Raw genomic sequence first — 12545 nt, 5'->3', positions numbered from 1 at the left:
GTACGCAAACAGGGTACACATGTGTACTACGTGACAAGAAGCAGAAGCCACATACCAATCTATTGATTTCTAGACAAACATCTTTGTGTCATGTGCTGCACATAGTATGCCACTGTACTTTCTCCTGGATAGGACAGAACGATGATGAAGCTGAACACCCTCTCCCCCTCCCTCTCCCCCTCCCTCCCTCCCTCCCTCCCTCCCTCCCTCCCTCCCTCCCTCCCTCCCTCCCTCCCTCCCTCCCTCCCTCCCTCCCTCCCTCCCTCCCTCCCTCCCTCCCTCCCTCCCTCCCTCCCTCCCTCCCTCCCTCCCTTCCTCCCTCCCTTCCTCTCCCCCTCCCTCTCTCCCGCCCTCCCTCTCCCCATCCCTCTCCCTCTCCCTCTCCCGCTGCCTCTCTCCCTCTTCCTTCCTCCCTCCCTCTCCCTCCCTCCATCTCTTCCTCCCTCCCTCTCCCTTCCTCCCTCCCTCTCCCCCTCCCCCTCGCTGTATTATCTGTATTTCAGACAGGCTTTCTGCACCTCCTTCTTCCTGATCTCCTCTTGTCTTCTTGTTATTTATTACATAACAGTGTCAAGGTCAACCTATTGGGGAAGCATGTGACACACACATGTACGTATAGATACATACAAACCCACACACTCATAAATATATACACACTCACACACATACACAGGTCTTGGCCCAGATTTCTATTTGATAAATTACCCATGTATCTAATGGCAACAACTGAATGATTAATAAACGTCTGCAACTCATTAGAAGTTGAAACAGAATTGAAGTTTGTTATCGCACTCTAGAATAACCCTGTTCAATTATTCATGACTGTTAATATATAGGCAATATTCAGTAACATTATATCAGGTTTTAGTCACAACCAGGTTCTGGATGAGTGGTTCTGCTCAATTTGATTCTGCTTTCATAGTGAGAAGATGGAAAAAATCTAATCTTGTTGATGGACAGAACACAAAGAAAGCACAAGACACATCTAATAGATTTTCCATTGAACGTTCTTTAGTGTCAATATCCAGAATTAGGTTCTTCCTTCCTCTACTCCTGAATCCTGTCTAATGACCACGCCCACTTTAGCCCAGCTCCACCCAATCACCTGGCAGGGTAGCTGAGGGGGAGGGGCCGAGGATCCCACCTCTCTTGCCTGTGTTTTTATTCAGATTCTGACTGAGAGGATTACATGGAGATGAATGTGTAATCTGGTATTTGGGGGGGGGGGGGGGGTTAAAGCAGAAAACCCCTCCCCCTCTTTGCCCTGGATCCTGCAAGTCTATGTTTTGGCATGGATGCGAGCTCAAATGTGAGCTTGTCAATGTGTGTGTGCGCGTGCTTGTGTTTGTGTGACAATACGAGATAGAGAGAGAGCAAGACAGCGAGGGGTAGAGAAAGAGGTAAGACAGAGACCAACAGGGCAACGACAGAGACACAGAGACAAGGTGAGAGACAGAGACCGAGAGAGAGACAGATTGAGACAGGAACAGAGATAGGACAGAGACAGTGACAGGGACAAAGAGGGACAGGAAGAAGGGCAGAGAGGGCACCCTGAGGTTTGTCCTGCACCGTTATCAGATGGGGCCTCATTTGTATTCACGGCTTCTGTTCAGTGATTCTCTAAATCTGCTTTAACCCAACATCAGACCCCATGCAGGAGGCTAGCCTACACCTGCTGGTCAGCTAATGCAGTCAACATCTTGTCAGCTGCACACCAAGCAATACTGATCCTGTCACTGACATCAGTGGGGTAACCCTAAAAGGGCTAGCAAGCTAACTGTGTCAGCACCTCTGCTGTCTAACCCTTGGGAACGAAAGAATAATTATTACATAACAATATTCATGTCAAATATTTACTTTAATTTATAGACTTTGGTACTGTCGATTGAAGTTGGGGTTAGGGTTATTCTTTGATTTGTGCAATGGCCAAAAGGTTTGAAGTGTTTTGGAGTTCTACCCAAACTGCGATTCTGCCCATCAAGACAGGCTGACTCAATGTGACCACAGTGTTAGAGAGCGAGAGAGCGAGAGAGCGAGAGAGAGAGAGAGAGAGAGAGAGAGAGAGAGAGAGAGAGAGAGAGAGAGAAAAGCGACAGACACATGGTTCTCATTTCCGAATTTCTCAGAAGTAAAAAAAAAAAAAAGAATGTGATGCAGAATAACATTCTTCCCCTTCTTCCTTTATATCTGATGTCATCAGGTTTAAACAGATGAAGAATAGGGCCTCTCAGTGAATCAAAACACCCAGAGAAGAAGAGAGCTGTGAAAGATTAGGAAGAATGAAGGACAACAGAGGACACAGAGATAGAGACAGACTGGGGTGCACAAACACAATTAGGCTTGGTCATGTACATAGTACACACCCTGGCAGGTTGAGCTGTGTGTCGAACCAAACATACCCACGACACGTCTGAATCTAAGGAGGTAGAGGACCAACACAGAACTGCGGAAACACACATATTTGGCAACAGTTTGCACAGACGTGCCCACACACACACACACACACACACACCGGTGCCCAGAGAGGCAGATGAATGGATCAGAATCTCCTGCCGTTACAGCGCTTGAGTTAGCCAGCACACAGAGCGTTCTCTAAGATCAAATCAGACTTGGGGACACAAGGGAAATGTAGGCGGTGAAGCACCAGAGAGACAGGCAAAAGATAGAGACGTTACAGTAATGAGGAAGAAAATAAACTAAAATACCTTCTAAACTACCAGCAGAGGAAACTATTTATGATTTGTTGTCTTCCAATGACACCTCACTGGTAACTTCTTCTTTTGTGGTCCACATGCCACCAGAAACAGACTCCACGCACACACACGCACACACGTCCGTCGCCTAAGGACCTTGTAGTCCAGAGCTAATGAGCTAATGAGCTAATGAGCTTCGGACCGACGTCCAAAGCATGACATCAGTCCCACTGAAACGAACCAGCTGCATCGTCAGAGATGTCCCGAGAGAGGGGCTTGTTTTATGGAGAAGGAACAGCAACACATCCACAGAGATAAAGTGAGAGTGAGATGAAGGAAGAGAGAGCAGGGGTTACAGTGAGAGAGAGATGATTGTAGAGCGAGCACGGGTTACTGTGAGAGATGATGGTAGAGCGAGAAGGGGTTACAGTGAGAGAGAGATAACGGTAGAGAGAGCAGTGGTTACAGTGAGAGAGAGAGGAATGTCCGGGAGTGTGTGTATTTATAGTGCTATGCTCATTAGACAATTTTATTACTGGCATAATTGTGCATAGAACGATCTGAGAGGCATGTTAGTCCTCACACACATTCAATTGGCAGCTCGCACTCTAAATCTTCATTGGTTTGCCAGTTATGCTCGAGTTCAATGCTTGCACGGGTTGACATTTCTCTTTAAGCATGTAACCTGTCACAACACATTCATTCAACCCATCTGGGCTCGGATTACAACACCAGACGAGAGTAATACAAGTGGTGTGGTGAACACACCAAAACAGCAGGACATTAGCTGACTCCATCGTTGTCAGCCATCCAGTATTACAGAATCCCTATTACTCCCAGTATGCAGCCCATTCCCCGCCCCCGCCCCTGAAAACCCCCTCCCATCCCCACAAAATTTGACCAACTGGGCCAGCAAATTCCAATTTAGTTTTGGATTAGCGCTAGCGAGTACAATTCTGAATCCCTCATCGTTGGAATTCCCCTTTCACCGGCTTATGGTGGGCACTGATGTGAACATGTAGCCCAGAAACAAGATCATGTGGAGATCATTTGTGGGATCACATTAAACAATGTTACTCTTATGTGGTAGAAAAAGGTGTCTGGATCGGAGAGGAGGGTGGGTGGGTCATAAGAGGCGGGTGTCTGGCTCCAATGAGCAGGCCCAGGAGTTCATCATCCACCCACCCACTGGTCACCCAGGCCTGGTCATCTACCCAGACTGTCCCTGACTTCTCACTGTGTCCTGTCCATACATTTCCTCACACACATTGTGTTCTGCAAACTCCAGTGTGTGTGTGTGTGTGTGTGTGTGTGTGTGTGTGTGTGTGTGTGTGTGTGTGTGTGTGTGTGTGCCTATACGTGTGTGTGTGCCTAAGCGTGTGTGTGTGCCTAAGCGTGTGTGCGTCTCTGTGTGCAGTTTAAAGAACCAATCCAATCCAAGACCACAAGCAAACTGAAAACATCACTAATATGTAATATTATAATTGCAATGGTTGAAATGTAAAACTCCAAACGTCAAAGTCTTCGAGACCAAATAAATCATCCCATAGGCCTTCATTATTCCACAGAAGACATTGACGCACAAAGCAAATGACTTAGCTTGGTATTGAGATGCAGAACAGTGGTGTGTGTCCAACCCCCTGAAACTAAACCAAGCCAGATTAATGAACTACCAAACACAAAAGAGGGAGTGCTCCTTGCCAGAACTGGGGAAACAGTGCACTTTTTCTTTTCTGGAAGTTTCTAGAAATACCAAGGTCTATATTGGGGCCACCCTAAGTTAACCACAGCCCACTGCCCCCCAGCCACCCCCACCCATCTTCCATTAAATTCTATAGCAACTGAAACAATAGAACCAATTTTGTTTCCCGATTCCTCCGAGACATTTTAAGTATTCATAGAAGAATGCACTGACTTGTCCAAGAAATCTGCCAAGTTATCCCATGTGCACCGTTTGGAATCTGTACCCTTGGAATGATATTCTACAACCCCTTAATAAAGGTAGTGAGTAAGTGAGAGAGAGAGAGAGAGAGAGAGATAGAGAGAGAGAGAGAGAGAGAGAGAGAGAGAGTGTGTGTGTGTGAGACAAATCTCATGTCCCTGTGCCATGAGGAAGTTGAAGATGGCTGCCCGAGTACACGCACAACCTCGTATGTGAGGTGTACAGAGCACCTACTCAGTGCTCCAGGTCTCTCTACCAACTTCTCTCTCTCTCACTGTGCCAGGGACAACAGCGAGCCTAGGGACTGACCTTTGATTGATGCCAAGTGAACACACACACACACAAACAGACACACAAATACACACGCATACACACACACACCTTGTTACTCCCCACACAGTCATAATCATGCCCACTTACCGAACGACAGTCTGTTATGATAAGAACCCTCACCATTTTAGAAGCTGGTGGTACAGTCCACCTGCCAAGCAGGCCTGACCTTAAACATCAACTGATAGTTTCACAACCAACCCCCTTGCAAACCCTCCCATGTTCCAGCCAATAGCCTCTTCAATAGCTCATTAGCAGAGAGTTATTGGATCAAAGCCTATGACAGTATCGACGCTCCTCCCCAGAAAGATAAAGGCTGTCTGTTTGGAATAAAGTATTGGATGCACTGCACTATGGGATTCCGTTAAGCTCAGGGTCACCAAGCGCTTTGGGGTATACTGCATGTGGGGCTTGCTTTTCTACTCTCTTCTGCTCATTTGACGACTTAAAGGATCTTGTGTGGCGAAGACAACAGGGCAGGAAGTGCAGTAAGTCAGTGTGCAGAGCTTTAAGGTTGTAAAGACATGGGGCCCCTCGACAGCCACTGAAATCCAATGTTCAGACTGGGCTAGAGATGGTGCGATTGTTTCCCAGAATTCCACCACAAGGTCCAACAGGAGGCTGAATTCAGCAGCAAGTGCAACAGTGCGCCAAACTGACGGAGGCTGAATTCAGCAGCATGTCAACAGTGTGCCAAACTGACGGAGGTCCGCTCATACAGCTCAGTTCCTGGGGAGGTCACCTGACCTGATAAATGACCCGTACATCGACAGCATCCGAGACCTCAGGCTCTGAGACCAAGATCTGTCTCACTGGCCTGGTACTCCTGGCGATCCAGGAAGCAGAGATGGATGAGCACTTCCCCCCCCCCTGGTTGTCTTGGAGATCTGTACAGGAAGCAGAGATGGATGACCACATCCTCTTGACACCTCCAATTGCTGCGAGCCAGTTGATAAGATGGGGATAAATTTAGCCGCTGTCTTTAAATAGATGCATGTTGTTCAAGGGCTGGTTCTGTACTACGGAGGGTACAGCACAGCATGGAGCCTTGAAGATATTTTCATCTTTAAGCCTGAAGATTTCAAACCTGAAAAATGTGATTACCCTAAAAACGTACTCTAAACTAGAAAATGTTATGGTATTTTCACGTACAACATAAATCTATGAGGACAGCAATTCAAATCAAATCAAATGTATTTGTATAGCCCTTTTTACACGCAAGCATGTCACAGAGGGCTTCAAATACGTCCATAGAAATGCCCCTCAACCAACCTAAACCCTCAAGGAAGACAAGGAAAAACCCCCAGAAAAACTCCCAACAGGAGAAAAAATGGAAGAAACCTTGGGAGGAGCAATTCAGAGAGGGATCCCCTCCTCCAGAGACGGTTGGTAAGAGAGAGGAGCTGAACACAAGCAGAACACAAGCTAAACATAGTCATACAATTCCAGATAGATACAAAACAGTGAAAATATTGATCTACAGTTGCACATTCTCATTTCAGGCATAGGCTGGGTTAGGATGTTTGTTTGTGTTTAGAGAGGCTTAGGGAGACACAGCAAAACCCTTCCACAATCTTTTTACAGCCTTCCTCCTCAATCTCACCATGAAGGACAAGACTAGTCACTGGTAGCCAAGTCAAGCTGTCTGCCCGTCCAACAAGCCCAGAAGGAATGTCTTCCGGAGGCCAGACGGAAGAAAAAAAACCCTGAAAAGACGAAAAGGAGCTGTCCAATCAAAAGCCTGATTGTGTTTTATTGGGGAAGGGACAAGGCCTGTGGCCCACCTCTCATTGATCAACACAATCACTGCCTTTGTCCCCTAGGGGTCCCCTGAGGGTGGCACGCACACACACACACAGCTACACACACACACAGCTACACACACACAGGTTACAGGGGCCTCAGATTCCCACTTGATGCTATCAATCTTTTGTTGGCGTGCCGTTACACTGAACTGCACTTTATCTGCCCCTTAGTTCTCAGACACTGTCCCCCCCCCCCCCACCCCTCACACACACACACACACACACACACACACTAACCGGCAGCCCAACAGGAGGCAGAAGGAAGGCATGCTACGAATGTGAGTCATGTTTGGAACACAAAGCCTTGAGGGTGGACTAAATAGTGTATTTGATCCCACACCAGTAGAAATGTGCTGTTAGCTCCTGTAATAGCCCTCCTCTGTCAGGGCCGGTGGTCAGGCTGGACGTGGGAGAGCTGCTTGGGAGGCACCAGACAGCAGGCAGAACCCCCTCCCGACCTCACTTTCACCTCTCAGGGTCGTCATCATCATCATCATCACCTTTCATCCCACACGGGTCTACGAGGGCGACCTGACGACGCTCGTTGCATTCATTATTCTAGTCCGTCGAGGCCTTTTAGTTTCTCTCCTTCTCGAGTCATTCTCTCGTTCTTTCTTGCCCTCTCCCCCTCTCCCTCTCCTTCGGCTAATTCTAACTGTCACAGCGCTGATCTTGCCTGCCAGTCGATGTTTCCCCCTGCTTCACAGCCTGCTTGTCCAAAATCAAGAGGATCTGGGTTTTCACGATACGTGGAAACAAAGAGCAACAATCAGAGAGAAAGGGAGAGAGAGAAAGGGAGAGAGGAAGATAGGGAGAGGGGGAGAGACATAGAGAGGGAGAGAGAGAGACAAGAGAGAAACTGAAAGACAGAGAGTGTTATTGACACCTGGCAAACAAAGCCCATCTCTTCATCTCGTCACTGAGCAGTGTCTGGTCGAGATGACTGGATGACGAAGCACTTTTCCACCAGGCCTGATGGGCTACAGCGAGGGGACCTTCCATGGTTGGGAGCACAGAAGCGTTAGCATGGCTGCTTTCAAAAGTGCTTAGTCATGTCCTCCTCATACATAACAAACAGACCGACTGCAGGTTTGATGCTGCGGGACAAAGAGCCTGCACCCCTAAGCAAAGTGCTTTCACCCAAATCTGAACTCCTGTCTTCTGTTCCCTCGAAATAAGGCTCAAATCACACAACGGATCTTTTTCATGTAGCGGTGGACACGCTGCATTAGCCAAGGAGACGAAAACACTGGTAAAGACTTTAAAAGGAGAAGTCCTAAACAAGACCGCACACGGTGAAGTCATTACAAAAACAAACCCAAAACACACAAACACACACCGCAACCTTGTTGGTGGCCCTCCACAGAAAGACACACAGCTTTCTCGCACACACACACACACACACGTACAAACGCCGACAAACAATGATTCCCTCTCCCTCCTCTCACTCAGAGGAAGGGATGACTTGGCAAAACGGCTCCACAGAGGGTTAAGGAACAGCGTAAATGAGATCACTATATCAAGCACACACACACAGTCCCTTTCCACCCCACCACACCACACACAGTCCCTTGCCACCCCACCACACACACACAGTCCCTTGCCACCCCACCACACACACACAGTCCCTTGCCACCCCACCCCACCCCACCACACACAGTCCCTTGCCACCCCACCCCACCACACCACACACAGTCCCTTGCCACCCCACCCCACACGCCTCTGGCCCTCACACTGTTTCATCATCAAGTTTAGGATCTAAATGACAACGATCAAAACTTTCTCCTGTCCAGTCCGACTGGTGGAGCTTGTCGTGTTTATGACACAGTCAATATCTGGAGGATGTGAAACCGGGACGTTATTTAGGTATTATACTGTTTGTGTAGCTGATTACGGGGTGAGGACAGATAGAAAACCGAGAATTAGGCTGCAGGTAATGACCAAACCCCTCTGACTGTTGTGAATTTGGCTGCATGCAAAGTAGTGATGCCTATCCTGAGAAGGCTCCTTCCACTTTAGAGAACATGCAGGGTTGTACTCTAGTGTCCCCAGAGGCTGTATTGGGGTAGTGCGCATGGGATACGGTTTCCCATGTAAAAGCATGACTGGGACATGACACAGTCACTGAGATGAGTCACATTGTCAAGAGACAGTGGGCACTGAATGGAGCAGTGGCTGGCCGTAGTGCTTTCTCTCTCATTCACTGCCCCCCCCCCTCTCTCTCTCTCTCTCTCTCTCTCTCTCTCTCTCTCTCTCTCTCTCTCTCTCTCTCTCTCTCTCTCTCTCATTCACTGCCCCCCCCTCTCTCTCTCTCTCTCTCTCTCTCTCTCTCATTCACTGCCCCTCTCTCTCTCTCTCTCTCTCTCTCTCCCTCTCTCTCTCTCTCTCTCTCTCTCTCTCACACACACACACACACACTACCTCTCTCCCCCTCAGACACCCTGCTTCATTCTCACACACACAGACACACCGCCTCTCTCTTTCACACACACACACACACTGCCTCTCTCTATCATGCTCATTCTCTCTTTCCCGGCTTTTGCCCTTCCCTTCACATTAATCACTTCCCCTCTGCTTTTCCCTTCCTTTCCTCCCTTTCTCCTTGGTCCCCCCTATCAATCATTTAGCCCTTTGTGTGTCATCTTCTATTATCTAATATCATAGAACAAATGGTAAACACATCCGGTACTATGGCAACCTCACCATCGCAAACTCCTTTCTAATCGATCTGATTGACCAAATGAAAATAACATTGTCTCATATTTCTTTCTCTCACACTGACACATTTTGTCACAATCTAACCTTAACCCAGCCTGAAGGAGTGGCAGATGTCCTCGACGGGAACAGATCTAGTGACAAACAGCCTTTTCCTCACCCCTCCACCATCCCTGTCAGTCATGTGACCGGTCTCTTCACAACCACTTTGCCACAGAAACACTAAGCAAGATTCAGTATTCACCATTCTTTCTTCACCGTTCTAGAATGGACGTTTAGGAACATGAGACGATTCTTCTACAGAGATCCATGGGATTCCTATAACTGAGGAGTTAGAATGTGTGGGTCGATACGTGACATCCTGTAAGCCAGTACATGCACGGTCATGGATGTGTGTGTGTGTGTGTCATGCATGCATGCTTCTGTGCTCTGCCATATCCTTGCTGCTCACTGCTCAGCCAGACAATCTGCTGCCGTGGTGCTGGACGGACAGTGCCAACCCCCTGGGTGACACTGCCCATGTGTGCAGTCCTTCAGCTGCACACTGCCCCACAGGCCTCATGTCAAAGTCGACTAGTCCTGCACACTCATCCTTTCTGGATATAAGACTTACCAGGCACATGCGTTTGGCTATTATTAGGGTATGACTTGAGGCCCGCTGCTCCTTATGAACTCCCAAAAAGCTTAATCAACATTCCAAAATCCACACGTTACAAAATAAATCTGAGCAGTAGGCCCTACTCAGGTTGTCAGGTGTTAAACTTTTTGGGTCATTTACAACATGAGTCTAACATTCCTTTCTTTATATAAAATGTTGTATCCTAAATAGCGAACAATGTCAAAAGAAAACAGATGCCTTCTGCAAAGCTCTCCACCCCCTCAAACATACATAAATATTTCATGACGGCTTTAGTCTACAACTTGCACCCGTGAATATCTAGCCTTCAGAACCTATAAACTTGTTTTATAAAATGGAATGGCATGGGCATGCGGTCTGCTCATACATAATCTCACATCTCTGTTTTATAACCGAACGCTATAGCCCCCTTCGGAAATACCTTACTGACATTTCCAGTAGATTTTTAAAAATCATAATCAGCAAAGATAGTTCGATCGACTAACCCTGACTTGTCAGCACATACAGGTGACAGACTTTAAACATGTTGACCTATCAATGTGTGCCGTACAATGTCCGTTGAGCCTAATGCTGAAAACAGGATCTCTGAATTTACACACAAGGAGAAAATGTGTCCTGCAATTTGACCTAACTGTATTATGATCACAGCATGGTTGTAACATAGCTACACACGACGTCACGGAACCTGCTTCCAGCAATCCTTGGAAGTGACATCGATATGATGCACCTGTTATGCAGACATGGATTTTAGACCCGTAAACAAATTAATCAATGTAATGCAAACGTAAACAGTTTATACAAATGTTGCAACGAAACAATTTCAATCTGTTTCTCTGCAGGCTTTAATTAGGGTTAGGCCATAATAAGTCTTTGGAATGAATCCTCAATGACAATTGATTTATTTGGAAAGATGCAGCTTCGAAGCGTGCACGTGTTTACAATGTGGGATAATAACATACATGACTGCACCATTCAATGAAAAGAACTGACATAGAAATTACGAACAGTTTTCTGCAGGACAAGTTTGTTTTTCTGCGTGCTTGAGCGGGGCAACTTGGGGATTTGGTAACCAGGGAAACGCCTTCGCCACTATCCTCTTTCGGACCTTTCGGCGGGACAAAGTATCTATGAGCTCTAACATCAATTCCGCGGACAAAATTAGGGCAGCATTAGGCTAGAGCCACTGAGCCGCGCGTCAACAGTGTTGAATGTTGCCTAACCAACCTGACGTGTTGTGGTGGTCTCTTCGTTCCCCGTGGGTGAAGGTGTCCCTCCCTCCATCAATGCTGGAGTGATTGGAGAAGCCATGTTCCAATTCACTCATTCACCAACACTCCCGCGTTCACTTTCTCTGGTCCTCCTTAACATTCAGTCCCCGTGAAACGTCGGAGACCGTGGCTGCAAGGCTGTCAACGTTTCCACGTTTTCCGAACACTGACTTTCTGTCCGGCCACACAATCTAGGTTCTGTCCTCCATACGTCCGGTTCTCGTTTGCAGCATGGACTGTGTGTCCTGTCGAATCGTATGACGTTTTCTCAGTGTGGTGGTGCGTGTGTGTAGTTTGGGGCGCGCGCAGCTGCAGCCACGGTCGTCTCTCGACCCGCTGCCGATATTTTCTCAGAGGATCTGTTCCTTAAACCTCTCCTTCTCCCGATTTCTCAAATTCTCTATATACCCCTTCTCTCTCTCGCTCTCTGTCTCTCTGTCTCTTTCTCTCTCTCTCTTCTTTAACTGCGTTGGCAGCCCAATGGCTATGGGACTCAACGCGGCACTGTTTGATCAGTGACTGACGCGCTTGCCGCTCTAGGTGCCGTTTTTAAGATGGAGAAAAAACCCAACGGTGACATACTTCCATAGCCCACTCTCAACAGTATTGTACAAGTGCAAATATGAAATGTGCAAAACGTTCATCTTTATTCTCATCAAACTGTAAATTAATATTGTATTATTTCTCAACAGTATAGGGACTCTAGAAAGAGCTAGAACAAGACACCACCGCAATACCTGATCTAAGTCAACAATGTTCACACTATGCTATTATTATCACGCCATACATATCATTGAGACTATATGGTTGGTGGGGGTAGGGTTCCAAGAATAATACTAGTCCACCCACAATTTGTCACAGGGGACACTGAGGGAGTATGGTGGGGATGGGGGTGGGGCTGGTGGCCCCAGCTGCTGACTGCTGATTGGCTGGAGAGTGGTTAAGGATGGGGACATTGACAGGCCTTCTGCTCACCCAGGGGGAGGGGTGGCACCCTGGGGTGGGATAGTCCCCTCGCCACAACATGGTCTGGAGGAGATGACCTCTTCCTCTCCAATACACTATAATTAAGACTCTGTGTCTGTGTGTGAGCGTGTGCGTGTGAGTGTGAGTGTGTGAGAGAGGGAGGGAGAGAGAGAGAGAGAGAGAGAGAGA

The 12545-nt window shown here is 47.6% G+C and overlaps 1 protein-coding gene across 1 annotated transcript in view; it reads right to left on the bottom strand.

Annotated features, from left to right (window-relative positions):
- Window positions 1-11898, bottom strand: part of ank2b (ankyrin 2b, neuronal) — a 130354-nt gene extending 118456 nt beyond the window's left edge. Inside the window, exon 1 of the mRNA XM_084690971.1 lies at window positions 11347-11898. Within this exon, the coding sequence (XP_084547097.1) occupies window positions 11347-11430 (84 nt within the window). The 5' untranslated portion in view covers window positions 11431-11898. The remainder of the gene's footprint in view (window positions 1-11346) is intronic.
- Between the last annotated feature and the right edge of the window lie 647 nt (window positions 11899-12545).

The sequence above is a fragment of the Hypomesus nipponensis genome, chromosome 25, assembly GCF_054491055.1.
Source record: "Hypomesus nipponensis isolate SF chromosome 25, ASM5449105v1, whole genome shotgun sequence".
Classification (NCBI taxonomy): Eukaryota; Metazoa; Chordata; class Actinopteri; order Osmeriformes; family Osmeridae; genus Hypomesus; species Hypomesus nipponensis.
Note: the sequence above shows the minus strand (reverse complement) of the source record. Positions and strands in the feature narration are given on the sequence as shown.